Source organism: Ptiloglossa arizonensis, chromosome 1 (genome assembly GCF_051014685.1).
Source record: "Ptiloglossa arizonensis isolate GNS036 chromosome 1, iyPtiAriz1_principal, whole genome shotgun sequence".
Lineage (NCBI taxonomy): Eukaryota > Metazoa > Arthropoda > Insecta > Hymenoptera > Colletidae > Ptiloglossa > Ptiloglossa arizonensis.
The window spans coordinates 22,037,691-22,058,041 of record NC_135048.1 but is presented as its reverse complement, the minus strand read 5'-3'; the positions used below and the strand labels follow the sequence as shown (position 1 = coordinate 22,058,041).

Below are 20,351 nucleotides of genomic sequence, written 5' to 3'. Positions count from 1 at the left end.
CACCAAACGACCTTATGAATTTCTATTCGTGGAATCCGGTTTAATGACTAACACGCGATACACTTGGAGTCGTACATTAATGGTTTATTCATGGTGCATAAAGTTGTCGCAACATAAACGAATAACAAATAAGATACACCGTGAATAGAAATTCGCAAAGTCGTTCCATATGAATATTAAGTTCAAGACCGCGACGATGTGGATCATAAATACACCATTTTTTCACCGGTTCGGGTCGGTAGTAATGTTACGTGACAAAAAGTACCATGTTGCGTTTGAGAAAAGGTCGACGTGACCTTAAACTCTTCGACACTGTGATACGTATAGAAAAGTTACTCGCAGGTATTCATTTCGCCTCGTTGAACACGTTCTTCTTTCTACAATTGTATCGATCACTGGTTGTTGAAAAACTTTTCCATTATCGATACGTATGTAGATTGAAGAACCGTGTAAAAAAAAAAAACATTTATTTTCAGATCAAAATTTTCAAAAAGCTGCAAATATTCTCCAATAACTAAAATTCCAGCTGCAGCAAATATTTATGGCGTGGTTAATTTTCTCGAGGTAAAATTTTCGAACGAGAAATAAATAGAATTGAAAATAACACTATCGATTCTGGTAAAATTACACACGATAGAAATGCACGTATCGTGTACGAATATTACAATTCGAAGCGATGCACACCTTCTTCTATGATTTTGTTTCACTTCCGAATTACACTTACTGCAACTCGTTCGGCACTTCCTGATCGCATCATTGACCAACACGCGACTGGCCTGGAAATCGGGTTGCTCGCGCTATTTGATAAGTGCAACTTCCGGTTGAGTAAAGACACGAAACGATTTCTCGGTAAAGGGAAGCGATTCGAGAGTACGATCTGATGGGGGAGATCGTTTAAAATGCTCGAATGAATCAGATTCCCGAATGATTCAGTTGCGTAAAGACCATGGGGCCGTGTACACGATTTGGGACCTCGTTTAGGGGAATTCCGTTTAACGTTAGATTGTTTCGACAATTTTCGATCGACGTTCGATTATTTAAACCGGCGAAGGAACGTTAAATTTTGATGCGTTGAAAAATTACAGTAAATTTAGGTATACTGAAAATTTGGTCGTAAACGTTCATTATCGTAGACGCGAACTCAATTGGTTGTTCAAGGCCACTCTACGAATGACGTCATAAATTAATAATAAATTATTTCCTCTCTTATGGCAGCGTGTACGTGTACGTAAAATTTTGATGCGTTAAAAAATTACAGTAAATTTAGGTATAGTGAAAATTTGGTCGTAAACGTTTATTATCGTAGACGCGAACTCAATTGGTTGTTCAAGGCCACTCTACGAATGACGTCATAAATTAATAATAAATTATTTCCTATCTTATGGCAGCGTGTACGTGTACGTAAAATTTTGATGCGTTAAAAAATTACAGTAAATTTAGGTATACTGAAAATTTGGTCGTAAACGTTTATTATCGTAGACGCGAACTCAACTGGTTGTTCAAGGTCGCTCTACGAATGACGTCATAAATTACCTCCTCTCTTATGGCAGCGACGTATGCGTTCACGTTCGTGAGACAGAGAGAGCGTGTTTACGCGAAGGGACAAAAGATGGAGCAGCTGAACGTCATGGTGGGGGTTAACCACTCGATGACCTTGAGCGGCCAATCGAGTTTGCGTACTTTGCAGTGTATTTGTACGCGTACTAATTTCACCGATAAGAGCGTATACACGGTGCAACGATACTTTTATTATCGAATGTATACGTTCACTGCGCGTGAATAAAGAAATTCACGATACGACACGTTGTATCGTTTCACATAATTCAAGAGGTGCGTCTATTGTATAGTTTGCAATATTACGTAAAATGTGAGAGCTTTGATAATTCGGTTATTAAATTGTTCGACATGTACGGAACTCGTTCAGGATAAAAAAAAAAAAAGTATGAATAAATACGAAAATGTACACGTATACATTACAAGTAACGTTAACGTTTACAAACGAAAATATGCGAATGAATTTACTGAAAAGAACCGCGCGAATAAATTTACTAAAAAAAGATATTTACTGCAACGTATACGTCAATTTGCATCTTGTCACCGTGCACAACGTACAATTATTATTCGAGCGATAACGAAATTTTTACTCGACTCTGGTAGTTATTCAAAAACGATTTCTATGTTTAATTTCCATGTTAATTTTCCATGACACAACGACTGGTTACAACAGCTTGAACGAAGTAAGTTACTTCGAATCCCATAGCATATTTTTAAAAGCTATTACGATGCGTTTTTTATTCTATAAATACGATTAATTTCATAAGTTCCACTATTTCCTCGATCATCGATTTTCCTAAAATACATACGAGAAACAATTTAAGATACAGAAATCTATCGAAATCTATTCTAATGTTAAACTATTTTCAATATACTCAATAAAAGTTTCACCGTTTTCAATATATTCGATTCACCGTTGCGATTTCTGTCGTTTCACTTATTTTCAAATATTCAAATATTCAAATTTTCAAATATTCACATTTTCAAATTTTCAAATATTCAAATATTCAAATTGTCAAATATTTAAATTGTCAAATTTTCAAATATTCAAATTTTCAAATATTCAAATATTCAAATATTCAAATATTCAAGTATTCAAATATTCAAATTTTCAAATATTCAAATATTCAAATATTCAAATATTCAAATATTCAAATATTCAAATATTCAAATATTCAAATATTCAAATTTTCAAATATTCAAATATTCAGATTTTCAAATATTCAAATATTCAAATATTCAAATATTCAAATTGTCAAATTTTCAAATATTCAAATATTCAAATATTCAAATTTTCAAATATTCAAATTGTCAAATATTCAAATTTTCAAATATTCAAATTGTCAAATATTCAAATTTTCAAATATTCAAATATTCAAATTTTCAAATATTCAAATATTCAAATATTCAAATTTTCAAATTTTCAAATATTCAAATTTTCAAATATTCAAATTTTCAAATTTTCAAATATTCAAATATTCAAATATTCAAATTTTTAAATTTTCAAATATTCAAATTTTCAAATATTCAAATATTCAAATATTCAAATATTCAAATTTTCAAATATTCAAATATTCAAATACTTAAATTTTCAAATATTCAAATACTTAAATATTCAAATTTAAAAATTTTCAAATTTTTTAATTTTTTCCCCCGTTACTCGAACCGGTTTGATGTCTCGTAACAATTCTCCAGCGCGGAAAGTTTATTATAATAACGTGGCCAGTATCTGCGCGTATTTTTATCCCCCGTACTAAATTTAGCCATTAAATAGTACAACAGACCGAGCCGTCTTCCGTGTGAGTACCCATGTGACTCATTCATGTTTCTTGGTAATCCAAAGTGACGCGGATAAAGCTGTACAGTGGCAAGAAATCCCGACCGGAAAGAGAAACGGAGATTCCCGCTTTATTAATTAAGGTTTCAAGTCCTGCTCCGCTTCGCGTTACACTCGATAGATTCTTGCTCGGAACAGTGACTGTGCTCTTACGCTACTTTCATTACCATCGAGTATTAATTCCACGATTCACGATTTAATTTCACGTATTGATATTGCACCGACATCGAGCAGTAATATGAAATGATAATTTTGTTGCAATTAACGCCCGTGTACGCCCGAGTTCAACGATCTCTGGTCGCATCGGTGAAACGTATAATTATTTAAAAAAAAAAAATCCTGTAGAGTAATTTGGAGAAATTTGACGCGTTTTATCGTTTTTTTTTTTTATATTTCTTTCTGGAGAATATTTAATAGGATGAATACATATATATATATATATGTTTCACGATGAAGACGTACATATATGTTTACTGGAGGATATTTAATATTCACGACGAAGACTATATCACATATAGGTAATGGTAACATGCATGAAGAATATTTTCGAAATCTTAATATTTACAATTTAAAAAATATTTTATTCGACTCTTGCGAAAGAATATTCAACATTCTTAAGGAACGTAAAATATTCTTTACGATGATTCGTAAGAATATTCCCGATACATACGGTAACAAGAATATTCTTTAAAAATAGAATAGTGTGATTATTCTGCAAGACACTTTGCCAGACAATATCCTTTTACCCTTTTGTACGTACACCGGGGAATTCACTCTACAATTTCCCTCGGGGATTCTCCAATACGCGCAATATAACAACTCGTTAAATCGAAATAAAAATGATACATCCAGTAAGGTAATTTTTTAATTCGCGTTATTTTCCTGCGGTTTCCTAATTAATTCCCGTTCCGAAACGTCCATTCCCGAAGGATCGATATTCCATACTCTCCTTAAATATTTTTTCTTTCAATCGAAACATTAAATATTGCTAATTTAAACGAAACCTATAATAAAATGATAAGAATAAAATTTTCTAAACACGATACAGAGAGGAAAGGTTTCAGTTGCAAATTCACAGCCGAGGGTTAAAGTCACGTGGGTTCAAGGAGACCACTAAGGCCACGTACGTACTCCACCGTACCCTTAAATACCGTACAACGCATGATAGGAGCTATCGTTGTTACACGTGATGTAACACAGTCGCTGTATCACGCTGGAAAATGGGGTCAAGTTCGAAGAAGAAAGTGAGCAAAAGAACCGAGGTCGAGATGTTGTCAAGACGAATGCGCGCAAGTAAATATGTAATAGGCACTTTCCACGCGGCGGAAGTATCGATTTCATCGTGGCCCGTTGAATAATATATTAAAAGTACGCACGCGAGTGCTCCGCGAAGGGGGATTATTTTTCCAGGTTTCTGGCTGAGAATTTTCACCGGTGGCTCGGACTTTTTACACGTTCGACACCGAACGGGACATTTTTGCGTCCCGAGAAGAAAAATGAACACGAGCCAAATGTCGGTGATCGATTTCTATTCCTTCCTTTTTTTCTATTTATGAATTTTTCAACGACTCGGTAGCGACAGTCGATACTCACGTATGGACGCATCGATTCGTACAAGTTGAGTCACGACAGCTTGTGTCCCTCTATTACCGGCAAATGAAAACAAACCGGTGAAAAAAGAATATACATAATACCCGCATCGCGTCTAATACCGTGTAATCTTATTTCATTTACCAGGTGCAACGGTACACCTGCAAAATGAAGTTGAAACACAGTTTTCCAACGGAAGTTTTCATACTTTTTTTTCTTCCTTTTTCTTCTTTTTTTTTTTGCTTCTTTCATTTCTTTCCTTTCAACGAATCGATTCTTTCGAATGTTCCGCGCGGTGAATTAACTAGGGCGTAGAATAAATACTCGATGCGATATTTTAAATTAACCGATGAAAAGTTTTTAATTACTCGCGAACCGTTCCGGTATTATCGAACCTTATTACGTGCAACGATTGTAAAATAATCGAGGTCGTGAAACACTTTACTTATCGCGGAACATTTGATTCTGAAATATCACGAGCGAAACGGTGCACCGGCTAATAATGCATTGTAATAAATTATCGAAGATAATCGTACGATAAAAAATAGCTCGGAATAATGGTATCGTTCGATCGAAATACTCTCGATTATTTCATAAGGGATTATCCCGAAGATAAAACGTACACGTATACGTTCGTATCAACGTTGAACTTAAAATCGTAAATTTAATGTATAAGTATACTTTATTTCCGCGAAACTAATACGAATACACCAAGGCGATAAATAATTCATCGCGACGCGAATCACTTTACACGGAATATTTGCATTCGCAATTGAAACTTTGAAATAAAATTCGATTCAGCGTACGATAATTAATATAACTCGAATACGCTCCGTACCCCGTTTATTACCATAAACGTTTATCGCGTTGTCGATATTAGTTCTGGAACTCAACGACGAAGAAATCCTTACGTACGAAACAGCGGGAAACCACGCGCGCGTTTTCGATTTGACGAGGATTCGGATTTTCTAAACTTTCCGGTCTTGAAAAATTTTTTTTAAAAATAACCCCTTTGATTACGTACACGTTGTTAAAAACAGAGGTGCAGCCGGTGGCGCGTAAAATCGGAGGACTTCTCGTCTGTTGGAGATAAAAGAGATATTAAAAATTAGAAAAAGAAAAATATAAATTTGCCACGGGATGCACAAAGGTTTGCCAGGGCCCTGGCGCGACTTTTTTTTTAGAATTACTTTCGGTAATGGCCTTTGAGGAAACGAGGACGAGGTAGCTCTAGGGGTCTCGACAAAATGATTTTAACAGGAGTGAAGTTTTGGCGAAAGTGGTATACCTGATGTATTCGTGGAGGGGGCGTGGTTCGGTGCTTCTTTAATTTTTAAGTCGTAACAAAAGCTCGTCTTAATAAGGTGTTCGTGGAAGGCGAGAGCTCGAAGTGAAAGCTTCACCGGTGACGCACATTTTCATGGAAATTCCCTTATTGCTATTATAATATATTCGAAATAAGATCACCGGTTCTATTCATGGGATTTTGTACCACTGCACAGGGTGTTTCCCAAAACGACCGAACAATTTGACTGGTATGTTTGGAGGGTTGTTTTTAACCGAAAAGATTATATACACTTAGGGTCTATTGACGTCCATTATTAAAATAAGCATCGTTTAACCTTTGGTATCGAGTAGAGCAATATTTACTGGCTATGCACGAAGATCGGATTGTTTACGATTGACAGTGTATTCATACGTTTTGGCAGGTGATTCTGAACTAAAAAGGTTATATACACTATGGGCCTAATTCCATTCGTTATAGAGATAAGTGTTGCTTCGTCTTAACGTCAGACTAAGTACCATATGCTATCCACCGATGAAAGTTTGGACTCTTTGGGATTTGCAATGTATTTCTACGCTTTGGCAGGTGATTCTGAACTAAAAAGGTCGTATACACTATGGGCCTAATTCCATCCGTTGTAGAGATAAGTGCTATTTTCTCTTGACGTCGAGTTTAGGCACCATATGGTACCTATCGTCGAAAGCTTGGACTCTTTGTGATTTGCAGTGTATTTCTACGTTTTAGCAGGTCATTGCGAATGAAAAATGTTTTATACCTTGTGTGTCCAATTCCATTCGTTATAAAAATAAGTGTCATTTTATCCAAATGTGTCAGCTACCGGTGAAAATATAGAGTATGCATAATTCTCACATCTAGGTTTTAGCAGGTGATTCCGAGTTAGAAGTGTCGTTCACATCGAAGATCTACTTCCATCCGTTATCGAGATCAGAGTTTAACAAGTTCAGTCCTAACCTCGAGCAGGGTACGTGCTAATTACCGATGAAGACGTAGACTACCTACGATGTTGGGTCTACTTCTACGTATTCAGTAGCTTACTGCTATTCACCGAGCACTGGTCGTGCGTTGCCAAACACGGAACACATTCGGTATTCTGGCCTTCTTCATGGCTGATTGTTGCACGTTTCATAGCACTCGTTGCAACAATGAATACAATACTATTCACAGGAAAGAAGATAGTCAATTTTTTAAAATCTCTTCAGATTTTAAAAGCAAAACGAAGAATAACCACGAGACGAGATACCCGTTGTTCCGTTAGAACCGTGCTCGGTGTAATTCGATAATACAATTCTATAACAACGATTCAACGAGAGGTGTTCACCTACAATCAACACCATTTCTTTTTAACACGGATGATTCGTTAAACGTAACGATAATACTTTCTCTCGATCATCCCGAGACCATCGGTGTAATTCGATAATACAATTCTATGACAACGATTCCACGAGAGGTGTTCACCTACAACGAACACCATTTCTTTTTAACACGGATGATTCGTTAAACGTAGCGATAATACTTTCTCTCGATCACACCGAGACAACACCTTGCATTCCGTGACCTTTGCGTTCGTTTTTCGCGAACGAGTGCACGTGCAGGGCACACGAAAAGATCGATGCAGCAAGAAAGTCGAACGACATGTGGTGTCGGCGTAAGATTTCGGAATAAAAACGGTTCGCGGTCGACAGCTGTCGGTGCATTATTTTTATACGAATCGGTCGCGTAGGCGATGCAAGACGAAAACCGAGACTCACTCTCGAGCTTGGAAAAGGAAGCAGGTGTCGTGGCATCGATCAGAGCGAGTGTCAGGTGCTTCAGGGCGGCGTCGAAGTCAGCGTGGACCTTCAGCATCAAGCCGAGCCGTAGGTGAACCTCGCAGGCCCGTGGAAATCCTGGTTCCACCCATAGCACCTGCTGGAATGCTTTCACGGCCCTGAAACAAACAAAATTGCACTCTCGTTAGACATTCGTCGCGACAACAATGTCGAACATTTTTCTACGGATACTTAACACTAGATTTATCAACCAGTCAAAATGACTACTTTCGTATGAAATTTATTTTAAATTCCATGTCACGTTTCCCGAAGACGTTATGATTTTTCTATTCCATGCATGTGATCAATTTTCCAAATTCTGCTTTTTCCTCGTTGGTTCATTTTCTTTTAGACGTGTATAAGGTATATCTTAATATTACGAAAACGAAAATTTTTCTACGGATACTTAACACTACATTTACCAACCAGTCAAAATGACTACTTTCGTATGAAATTTATTTTAAATTCCATGTCACGTTTCCCGAAGACGTTATGATTTTTCTATTCCACGCATGTGATCAATTTTACAAATTCTGCTTTTTCCTCGTTGGTTGATTTTCTTTTAGATATATATAAGGTATACTTTAATATTACGAAATCTGTCGGTAATTCTAGTGTTGAACCATTCGTGACAATAAATTGTTTCGTACTTTAGAGATTAAACTTGTTGGTGCAAACGATAAAGAAACGACAAGTTAATCTTGATCTTTACAATAAAAATTTTCTTTACTGTAACGTTGAGTTGACTTTTGGAAATGAGAAAAAAAGATTGTAACTTAAGGTTAACAAATTTTGAAGACAAAAGTAAAAAGACAGTCGAGTTAATAGAATGATTAGAAATTTAATAAAATAGAATTCTAAAATCGCTGTGCTTTCGTTTATTAATACCAGTTTCAATTCCGTTTATTTTTCACGAATCGGAGCAATTTTCTGATACCGATTTCTCTCTCGAATCACTGTATCGCGTATTTATACGTTCAACGTTTTCTTAAAACGATGTGGAATTACACACCACTGTGCGTTCGAGAGAAGAGAAGAGAATTTGTTTAAGAAATATTATTCGATCGATTTTATTCCTCGTACGACACTCGATACTCGTGGAAATTTTACAATGAAATATTTATCGATCGACGAATGTTAATTTACGTCGAAAACTACGCAAGATGTTTCGAGTAATTATTTGGTCGAAAACAGTGAAAATTTCCCACGATTTGAAAAATACATATTTAAAGGGAATGTAATCTTTCGTATCGTTCGGTTCGAACGTTAAAACGAAAAACAATTGGCCGATTAATAAAGGAAACGAGACATTGTTTCGTTGCGGCCGCGGTTGCAAAATATCGACGAAACAATCCGCGCTAAATATTTATCGCTGGTTGTCCGCTGGGACACGTTTCTTCGGGGTCGACGAACGACCATTAGTCCTCGAACACCGACGATTCGATTGTCAATCGTGGCACGAGACGTCGCGCGAACAAGAACCGTTTCGAGCGAGTAAATTTTTCGTGGAGCGGGGTGGGGGAGGTGGTTAATAAAATTCTAATCGGACGGGTGTCGCGCGCATCATTTATCCGTTCGATAACAATCGCCAAGCCGTTCCTACGTTGATTAATAACGTCACTATGAAAATGCAATGGAACCTGTCTATCCCACCGATGAATTAATCCTTGGCAACTCGAGATGCTTCAAATCTTTAAGGACGTTGACCTTATTAGCGAGCTCGACTTTCGAACACAGATTTTACTTTTCGGGGATAATTGACGCGTTGCTAATTGGCGTACGATTACATACGGTCTCTTATGCGTTCAATCGACGAGCATATCATTTTTACCGACACGGTACGGGGGTCGTGAAATATTTAGAAAATTTTTTTGGAAACGTGCACCTCGAAATGTTGCCTTTGAATGGTTCTGTGATACGAACGAATGAAGATAACTGGAATTTACGTGAAAATGAAACTGGTTTTATGAAATTTATTATGTTTTGTATAAAATTTATGATTTGTATAAAAATGAAAGTATGGGAGGATCGAACAAATCTGAGGTACTTTGAGAAGTTAAACAGGATTTGGTGAAATTTAAACTTTGTGTGACTAATAAAGTTGTATAGTATGTCGTTAAATGTCATTTAATAAAGAAAATATGAATTCACGTGAAAATGTAACTTGTTTTATAAAATTTATTATTCTGAAATCCATGATTTGTATAAAAATGGAGGTACAGAAGGATTGAACAAACCTGAGGTATTTGGTAGAGTTAAACAGGATTTGGTGAAACTTTAACTTTGTGTGACTAATAAAGTTGCATAGTATGTCGTTTAGTAAAGAAAACACGAATTTACCTGAAAATGTAACTAGTTCTATAAATTTATTATTCTGAAATCCATGATTTGTATAAAAATGGAGGTACAGGAGGATTGAACAAATCTGAGGTATTTGGTAGAGTTAAACTTTAACTTTGTGTGACTAATAAAGTTGCATAGTATGTCGTTTAGTAAAGAAAACACGAATTTACCTGAAAATGTAACTAGATCTATAAAATTTATTACGCTGAAATCCATGATTTGTATAAAAATGGAGGTACAGGAGGATTGAACAAACCTGAGGTATTTGGTAGAGTTAAACAGGGTTTGGTGAAACTTTATTAACTTTGTGCGACTAATAACGTTGCACGGTATGTCAGAGTTAAATGTCGTTTGCTTCTGCGTAACTGGGGACGTTTACTCAATCGAAAATTGGTTTTCCAGCAAAAGGCAGCTGCTCGGAGGTATTTGCTCAGCCCTTAAAGCGTTAAAAGGCTGCCTCGCCTTCGATGTAATCGAATACCCGCCTCATCGGACACACCGTATTAACGAGTTTCTACACGTAGCGATGGGATCAAGCGCGTCGCAAGTAAATACCTACATAGTATCGAAACACGATGGCGGATTTTCAAATCCTTTCTGTATAATAGATTCCTCGATAAGTTTCGTCGTTCGATAAGAAATATCACTATTAGATTCGTGGTTTAATTTTTTTATAAACGGTGTTACCGTTTGGTGAACATGTGTGAAATTTCACGCAGATCTGTCGACTCGTTCGTGTATTTGCAATTGTTCAAAGTTCAAAGAAGCGTCGTGGTATTTTTGTACAATGGAAAAAACGACGAAACTTATCGAACAACCTAGTATATTCGAAAAGATTTAAAAGTATAATAGAAATACAGGAGACATGTTATTACATAGTTACTTCTATATAAATAATAATTCAAAAAATTGTCCGTATTTTAGAATCGATCTGTAAGAGCAATTAGAATTATTCGCTTTGCGTATCGATTGCAACGTTGTTACAATATTGAAATTTATTGTAATTTAAAAATAATATGCAAATTACAATCTTAGTCTATTTTTTTCTTCGTATATCCTGCATTCGAAAGCACTCTTTGTAAGAATAAAGAAGAAAAAGGAGAAAAAAAACAAGTATACCTGCAATATTAAGTAAAACGGATGTTTGTTAATTTATGAGCTATAATAAAGGAACTCCTTTGAGAAAACTATGTTATTACACATGTTAAACACTTTCTGCCCCGGCAATGGTGCTATTACCACGCATTGAAATCACCCAAGCGATACCAGTATTAATTACGTTCGCGATTTTATTATACGAAAACTAGCTACATTGCCGATCTCAATTTTTCGTTGTACGGTATTCACGCTTTATTCTCTCGTAAATGTTGAAATACCAAGTTTTGTAACTTAAATATTGCCTCTTTTTGTCGAACTCTTAAGAAATCAACTGCCCTAGAATTATTCCCCGAATTATTTAAATGGCAAGAAACTTCTAGCGTTAATGGTATTAGTTGTGCAATTACGGTACATCGGTCGGTCTTTTATTGATACGCATATCGCGCAACAATTTTCAGATATATTTCCAAATCAACGAACGTTTAACCGTAATTACAATTCGAATTCCACGCTCAAGGGACATTAAATTTATTAAATGTTACGTACTCACATTGCAGAGTACATAAGATATGGAGAACGAATCAAACCGAGAGGACTGACGAATTGTTTTATATTTAACGTTACAAAACTTCCCAAAGTATCGATTATTTCACTCGAACACTTCGTCTACGGATCTCGGGCAGTACAATTTTTAATGTATTTATTTTTGATACAACTTTCCAACGAAATGTTGCTTAGGAACCGAGTCGATGCTCATGGATACACATTGAATATAATCTCACTGTCATCTACACGTTCTAAAGCAAAAGAGGAGCGAAACGAATCAACGAAGCGATACAATTTATACGAAGGAAGCCTTAATTCTTCCCAGAGATGAATTCCTTTGTTGCACACCCATTAATATTCCAACAATGTTGCTGTGTATATATTATCGGAAAATTTAATTACGAATATACGTTCGAAATTTTATTGCATTTTTGTACGAACATTTAATATAAATATTTCGTACGCAAAGTAAAAGTGTATAATTTTGGGCAATATTTCTATCAATTTTTACAAAAAAATGTGAATGCATATAAAAAATACACGCATCCTTGTAACACGTTACCCGAATCCCCTAGTCGCATGGTGAAATCGATTTCTCGGGTCCTAACCGTCGGAATTGAATAAAAGTAGAATTTTTTAAAACCAGCCCAATATCGTTCTCGTTCCGCTCACAGATTTTTAAAAATGTTGTTTCATTCACGGCAAATTTAAAGAAAAAAAAAAAAACTCCCATCTAAATTTTCCAAAAAAGCTCGACAATTTTCGAGGTCTCTAAAAAAAAACAATTTAAAAACAGTGTATACAAATTCGTGTACGCAACGATAGAGAGCGTTATCGTGAATACACGGTTCAACTTTCGAGTCGATCGGATAAGCAGCTTCTGAGAAAAGTTACCCTCCACTTTAAAAAACCTGTTTCGAGGAAAACGCGTTTAAAGTTCAATGATTGGAACTCTCCGCGAAAGAGCGTCGTGTATCTTTATCGGGTACACTTCCAATCTCGTTACAACATTTTCGAGCAGCTGTGTATTTTTCAATTTCGAGAAAAATGCGAGAAGAAGTATCTAGTGCTCGCGAATTTCTTCGATTCCTCCCCTTTAAGGTTTCGGACTCGAGTCGCGGAAGGCTCGAACCGAGTACGGGTCGGATCGATAAAAATAGCGATCGTTAAAAATTCACGGTTACGAAACGAGTTTACGCGTTCTCGTTACGCCAAAAACACGTCGGCGTAATCGCGTGCATCGTGCGTACAAGCGCGTGCTCGCGTGCGTGCGTGCGTGCATACGTACGTGCGTGCGTGCTTGCGTGCGTGTTCGGTTTATATAGAGAAAGATGAACAGGAAGTGGTCGGTGTTCTGACTTGTCACGCGAACGGCCGCGCAGGGAACGCGCGCACAAAAGAGGAAAAAAAAAAAACCATAGGGACCGGTGGACGCTAACAATAACAATCGGCCAGTGGCAAATGACACGCTGTTGGATCGGTGCATATGCTCGCTCGGTCGAGACACCGGGGACGAAGTATCGGTCGACGAAAACGAACCGATTCGACGCCATCGAGGTAAACCGGAAACAAATGTTTCCTGGCAACGAGTGTGTACCGATTAGGCGCGTGTCTGTGTCACGAGCGGTTTAGTTGCAAAATTAGACCATCGTATCAATCGTTCCGTAGCGACCTATATTTTTTCGCATCGCTGGAACCCGATACGTTGTCTCGCGGTATTTGTATCATTTTTTTTTTAAATATATTTATTTGTTTGTTTGTTTATTTTCCTTCCTGTTTACCAGCTGTTGGTTCATTGTTGCCTCGTGTTGAAGTTTTTTTCTTTTTTTCAAGGTTTATATCAATAAACCTTTTATCGATTGTAAATTTCTTCTGTAAGTAAAAAAATGTCTAAATATTGTAAGGTGATTTTTTTATCAAATTTTGTTTAACCACTTAGTCGTCGAGTGAAAGAACTCGATGAGCTGATCAAAATTTTCCGTGCCGGTTGTAACACGATTCAATTTTTAATTTTTCGGTCAATGTACACCGTTATGGCGGATTCCATCTGTGTCGTCTTCTTGAATCTTGTGATTTCTCGTTAGGTCCTCCTTTCAACGAATTTCCATTAGAATTGATCATTTGCTTTTTCACGTCGAAAGCCGTGTACATTATTTAAATACAATGGCAATGTCTTCATTCCTCTCGATCCGCATTTATTAGCTCACCGATGCTTTGGCAACAGTATTTGATCTTTTAGCTACCGCGGGAGATTACAGTCGCTCTCTGCAAGACGCCATTTACGTACGACTATAATCGCTCTTCGTAAAACGCCATTCGTATGGTATACTTACTTTCCACAAGACTCCATTCATAAACGACTGTAGTTATATCTCTATAAGACTCTATTCACACACGGTTATAGCTACTCTCTACAAGACTCCATTCATAAACGACTGTAGTTATATATCTATGAGACTCTATTCGGCTAGAGCTACTCTACAAGACTCGATCCATATGCGACTATAATTATATCTCTATAAGACTATATTCGCACGCGGCTATAGCTACTCTTTACAAGACTCCATTCATGTACGACTATAATCACTCTCTACAAGCCTCTATTCACGTACGATTATAGTTACTCTCTACAAGCCTCTATTCACGTACGATTATAGTTACTCTCTACAAGACTCCATTCATACTATATACGACTATAATTACTCTCTACAAGTCTCGATTCACGTACGATTATAGTTACTCTCTACAAGACTCTATCCATATACGACTACAATTACTCTCTACAAACCTCTATTCACGTACGATTATAGTTACTCTCTACAAGACTCTATCCATATACGACTATAATTACTCTCTACAAGTCTCTATTCACGTACGATTATAGTTACTCTCTACAAGACTCTATCCATATACGACTACAATTACTCTCTACAAACCTCTATTCACGTACGATTATAGTTACTCTCTACAATCCTCCATTCATATATAATTGCCAACACTCTGCACAAGACCCATTTACATACGACGGGCGATTATAGTCGCTCGTCGTGTTCTTTCTCGCGTTTACTTCGAACTTGCAGTTTTTCAATGTTTAATCAAAGAGAGCCCATTAAGAAATTATAAATATCTTGCTTCGAAGAAAAGTTCTTGTCTTCCGAAAATCATTGCGAGAGCAACTGTTCTAGACGCAAAACGTAAACTTAAACGTTGTCGGCGCGCAATGTGTACACTTTCGGCGTGGCTTCACGTCGAGTGGGGGCGTTCTAGCAAAGAGGATCGTCGTAACAAAAGGGTTAATCTTTTAGCTAGGTCGTTTACGCACAGGAGAGCTCTTCGTACAAGAAGTAACTAAAAGGTTTAATGAATATCGTCGCGGGACTGCAACATATTTATTTTTCATTTATAAAGAGTGGTTTGTAATCCGTGATGGAAACGAGGTCAGGTAGATTTTATGGCTCCGAATAAAACAATTTTATTAATGGTAAACTTTCTTCTCTAGAAGTCGAATATATCGGTCAACTTTCTTTTCTAGAAATTAAATTCGTCATATCGATCGTAAAAGTTACTATCGATAATAATATCTACAGGTCCTTCTCGTCGTGCCAAACATTGTTTTCAGGGAAACATTTTCGGTCTGTTATTTATTGGATTGTACGAAAAGTCATTTCGTTTTTTCGGTGAAAATGAAACACGATTTTTTCAGAGTGTATAAACATTTTATCAAATTATGTATCTTTCATTTTGAAGAACGAAACGACTTTCCGAACAACCCAATAAATCTTCTTCTATTCGTCTAAAATTGTATACAGAGGAGAGAGAAATTTTTGCGTACGAAACTCGCCCACGCGTAAACGAATCTTCAGAAACGTCGTCTTTAAACAAGTTTCCTCTCTCTTCTATGTTTAGGACAAGCTGGATCGATCGTAGGTTCACAAAGCGCTGACAAGGTCCTGAACCTCCGAAGGTTCCCACTAGACAAGTTTATCGTCAACTAGGTATTGTACTCCCCATTATATCACCTAGTAATTCGCACAATATATATCATTTTGCTTTGTTCCATTGTATACGGTATTGCAACTAAAATATATATATATACACAGATATAGATACATAGATATCGGTTTCTTTCCTTAATTAAACTCAGGAAACCCATATATCCATCTCGTTACTCTTTCCTGTATCGTTTATCCTGGCGTTGAAACGTTGGGGCGTGTTTCAACACCTTGAACGAGCAAGAACCGATTAGAAAGATTATTCTAACCGCTTGAAGTACTCTTTCTATATCATTACTCTTTGGAAGCGGAACAAGCGCTCCCAAGGTCCTACGTAACGCTGTATTATAGGGTTCGCGGTGAAATTATAGTTACTACTAATTGCATCGATGTGATTAGATATTACAGACGCTTCGTTACGAGTTATAAATTGGACAAATGTATCGTATTTATGTCGTAGATTAATCTACATCAAGCGTAATTGAGTCAATGTCCTCCGGTGTCTGAATCGCAGACACCTAGTTGGAAATTATAAATTGGACAACTATATTGTACCTATATCATAGAGCAATTATAGCTGGATGTAATTACATCGATATATTTAACTAGCACGAGTAAACAAATTTATAAGATATTTTAATATACATTTTAATCGAAACGGTAGAAACTTTCGAGTTAGAGTCTAATTAAGAGATCTGGGTCTGATTGAACAACAACGGAGGAATTTGTTCGTTTTAAACGGAAGGGATAAAATACCACGCGAAGAATCGATAAATAAATTTCGAATTTTCCAAGTTCGTCGGACATTTCCCCAGACGACCATTTAGGCGGTTTAAATCGATCCTTTGCTTCGATGAATCGTCTGGCAAACGACACGTGCGAATTCCAGGTACACCAACCTCGAGTGTCATTTTATTTCGGCTTTTGGCCCTCCTGGACAGAAGCCAGAGTCGAATCAACGTACACGGATTGAGCAATTCGAGGCTTTGAAGTTCACTCGTCAATCTCGTCCTACGAGACACAGTTCTGTATGCGTATTGTGTGTGTGAGCGCGGGCGGCACACTTTTGAACAGGCTACGCCGCTGCGGGAACCAATAGCGTAACAGGTGCTGTAATGCCCCCACGATCCGGTCCAAAGTACTCGGACCAACCTTTTTCGAAGTTCATTGAAAACCGATCGTCGGTGGATCGTCGTTTTCGAAATTCACTCGAAGCTTTGCGACATGGAATTAAAATCGCTCCCGAGCCGACCCTTGTCTTTGTAAATCAATTCAAATCGATCGTTTACAAACTTTTTCGAAAAAATGAAAGTGCAAAATGGAGAGATTCTTGCTCGAGGCTTACGAAGAGATATTTCTACCACGTTTTCTTTGAAACGATTCGGAATTATTAGGTTGTTCGGAGAGTCATTTCGTTTTTTTCTTTTTTTTTTTTTTTTTTTGGTGAAAATGAAACACGATTTTTTTAGAGTGTAGAAACATTTTATTAAATTATATATTCTCCATTTTGGAAAATGATTCTCCGAACAACCCAATAGAAATCGAGTTTGAATTTTTTTACTCGAATATAGAAGAAATATAGGAAAATTACATTTTAGCAACTTATTTTCGTTCCTTGAGGTAAATTTTAGGAACGGAGTCATTCGTTAAACAGGACAAATGTATTCAACAATTTTAAGAGTACCAGCACATATCTGTTCGATTCTTACGTTATTTTAAGTATCGTAATACGGAGATGATCGTTACAGTTGCGTTGTATACAATCTTTATGGAATTTTCCGATTACGACACGCATTCTCTCGACGTGTTGAAACGATACTAGATACAATGCTCGTAAGAAATTTTCTTCGAGCGCGATTACAGTAAGGTTATGTTCAACTTTTCTCTCTCTCGAAGAAATTGTCCAGCCAATATTTGCACAAAATTGCGAATTTTAAAGTTTCTTTTCATTTCTATCGGAACTGTAAATTCACAAATCGTCGCATTTAAGGAAGGCAGATATAGAGCTTAACGTGTTAATAATTGACTAATTTAAAAAAAAATTTTAAACGGATCGAATTACTACGGTAGTTTTAGCGTACATATTTCTATTTCGATAATTCTCACCGAATATTTCGTGCCTATGACGTTACCTCCCACGTTCGCCGCTAGAGGGAAACTCGACCGCTGACAGTTTCCCGCAAGTTTCCGTACCATCTCCGATCGGTATATATACGATTCTTACCGATAACCCAATGTCCCGTAATACAAGGCGGGGCATGCTAGGATGCCTTACACGACGAGTCCACTAGCAAAAATCCGACACAAAACGCTCTCTTTCCTTTACCAACTCGCTTGCCTCTCACTTCATCACAACACCCTCTAGAAACCGTTACAATCGTTACTAATCGAGAGAATAACTTCGAAAAGAAATTCAAAACTGTGTTAAATGAACCCCTTTGGTAATTTTAGTGTGTTAACCAGCCGCGAGAGTGTGTTTCGAGATTATCGAAATGATTAATTCGAGAACACGTTCTCGCTCGATCCGGAACACAATAGTTACGAGATTCCGTTTCCTACGCTCTCAACGCGGTGTTCACGGTTGGTGTTTCCACTTTGCATTCTGTCTGTTCCCCCTGCCTCCTCTCCCTCCTATCGCGACTGTTTACGATAACGACGACGCGTTATCGGGGACGTTTCTCGCCCCGTGTCTGTTCGATCGAATCTCGTTAAACGCGCGAGTAAACTTTTACCCGTAACCGGTCGGCTCGTTTTCAAGTCGCCAAGGAAACCGGGGGAGAAGAACACTCGTTGAAACGCGGACAGGAGAAACGAGAATCATCGGGGAGAGGAATATAATAATAATATTCGGGCGCGATAAAGCAGAAATATGCCATTGTTTCATTACAGTGGAAGACCGGGGGGTGGTGTGGGGAAGGAGGCGGAAGTAACGAGAACGTTAATTCCCGTACCGAGCTCTCGAGGACGACAAATTAATTGAAGCGCGCCGCGACGACCGAGCACAATGAAAACTGGAACGGACGAAGATGGTATTAAAAAAAAAAAAAGAAAATAAATAAAAAAGAACGAGAGAGAGAGAGAGAGAGAGACGAAGAAAAAAACAGAAAAGAATAGAGGGCAAAAAGATGACCGTCGCCTTCTCGCGTAAAAGGCGGTAGTAAATTCATTCACGGGAAGACCATTCATCGCTTCATTCACTCGCGTTTCCTTTCGGGGTTCGTTGTCTTCGGGAATGAGTCACTGTTACACACGCCTGCTCGATCGTGTGGGAGAAGGAGAAATGTCAGTGACTCGAGTCGAGAGACTCTTGCGAAATATCCGCGAGTCGGTTCGTACCGAGAACACACGCGTTTAGCCGTGATTCCAGACGATACTGTAAAAATACCGCGTTCCTCGCCGGCTTCGCGGCGACCACGGTTACCAAAACGCGGATTCGGTAGGTCGTTGTCGTCGTGTAGAGTTCACGGCTGCTGTGAACTACCATTTGCTTCTTTGCACGCAGTTTCTTCTATACGTGTTCGTGATTTTCAACGGAATTTCATTTTATTTAATTCTTATTCAAGTTTTGGTCATTGGTGCCCACAGTATATTCACACGATGGTAAATATCGACAGTTGATACTGTGAAATATTTTACAATAATACTTAAAACGTATTCGTCCTGAATAATGTCTCCGTGGGTCACGAGTGACCCACGCGTGTTTGTGATTTTCAATGGAATTTCATTTTATTTAATTCTTATTCAAGTTTTGGTCATTGGTGCTCACAATATATTCACACGATGGTAAATATCGATAGTTGATACTGTGAAATATTTAACAATAATAATTAAAACGTATTCGTCCTGGATAATGTCTCCGTAGGGTCACTCGTGACCCACGCGTGTTTACGATTTGCAATAGAAATCGATGTTATTCAATTCTCATTCAATTTTTCCTCTCGCGAGAAAGTAATACATTCGACCGTGTTCGATTGTGATTAATTTTTGAAAATTAAGATCGTATACTGGAAGTACATCGTACGTGCACAATTTGTATTCTATATAAACTATACCAACAATTCGTAAGTAAGAGACGAAATTAAAAATGCTGAGAAACTTAACCTAACCTTGACCGATAATTTTATTCTAAACAAATTGCGAAGATACGTTCGACAGTGTGACAAGGGGGCGCGAAAGAAATTGTTCAATACGGATAAAAATGTTTAACTTGGACATCTTTCTCCATCAACGGATCGATGTTCCGAGTTTTTCAATTTTGAACCGACTACTCATCTCGA

At 37.3% G+C, this 20,351-nt stretch overlaps 1 protein-coding gene and 1 long non-coding RNA gene across 8 annotated transcripts in view; one reads left to right on the top strand and one right to left on the bottom strand.

Moving 5' to 3' along the window:
• Positions 1–11,090, top strand: part of LOC143145543 (uncharacterized) — a 39,629-nt gene extending 28,539 nt beyond the window's left edge. The window contains exon 2 of the long non-coding RNA XR_012991721.1: positions 10,841–11,090. This is a non-coding gene — a long non-coding RNA (uncharacterized LOC143145543). The remainder of the gene's footprint in view (positions 1–10,840) is intronic.
• Utx (Utx histone demethylase) overlaps positions 1–20,351 on the bottom strand; it is a 146,427-nt gene that overhangs the window by 25,142 nt on the left and 100,934 nt on the right. For all 7 annotated transcript variants that reach the window (XM_076308822.1, XM_076308833.1, XM_076308842.1 and 4 more), the window contains one exon: positions 8,036–8,214. In XM_076308822.1, the coding sequence (XP_076164937.1) occupies positions 8,036–8,214 (179 nt within the window). The remainder of the gene's footprint in view (positions 1–8,035; positions 8,215–20,351) is intronic.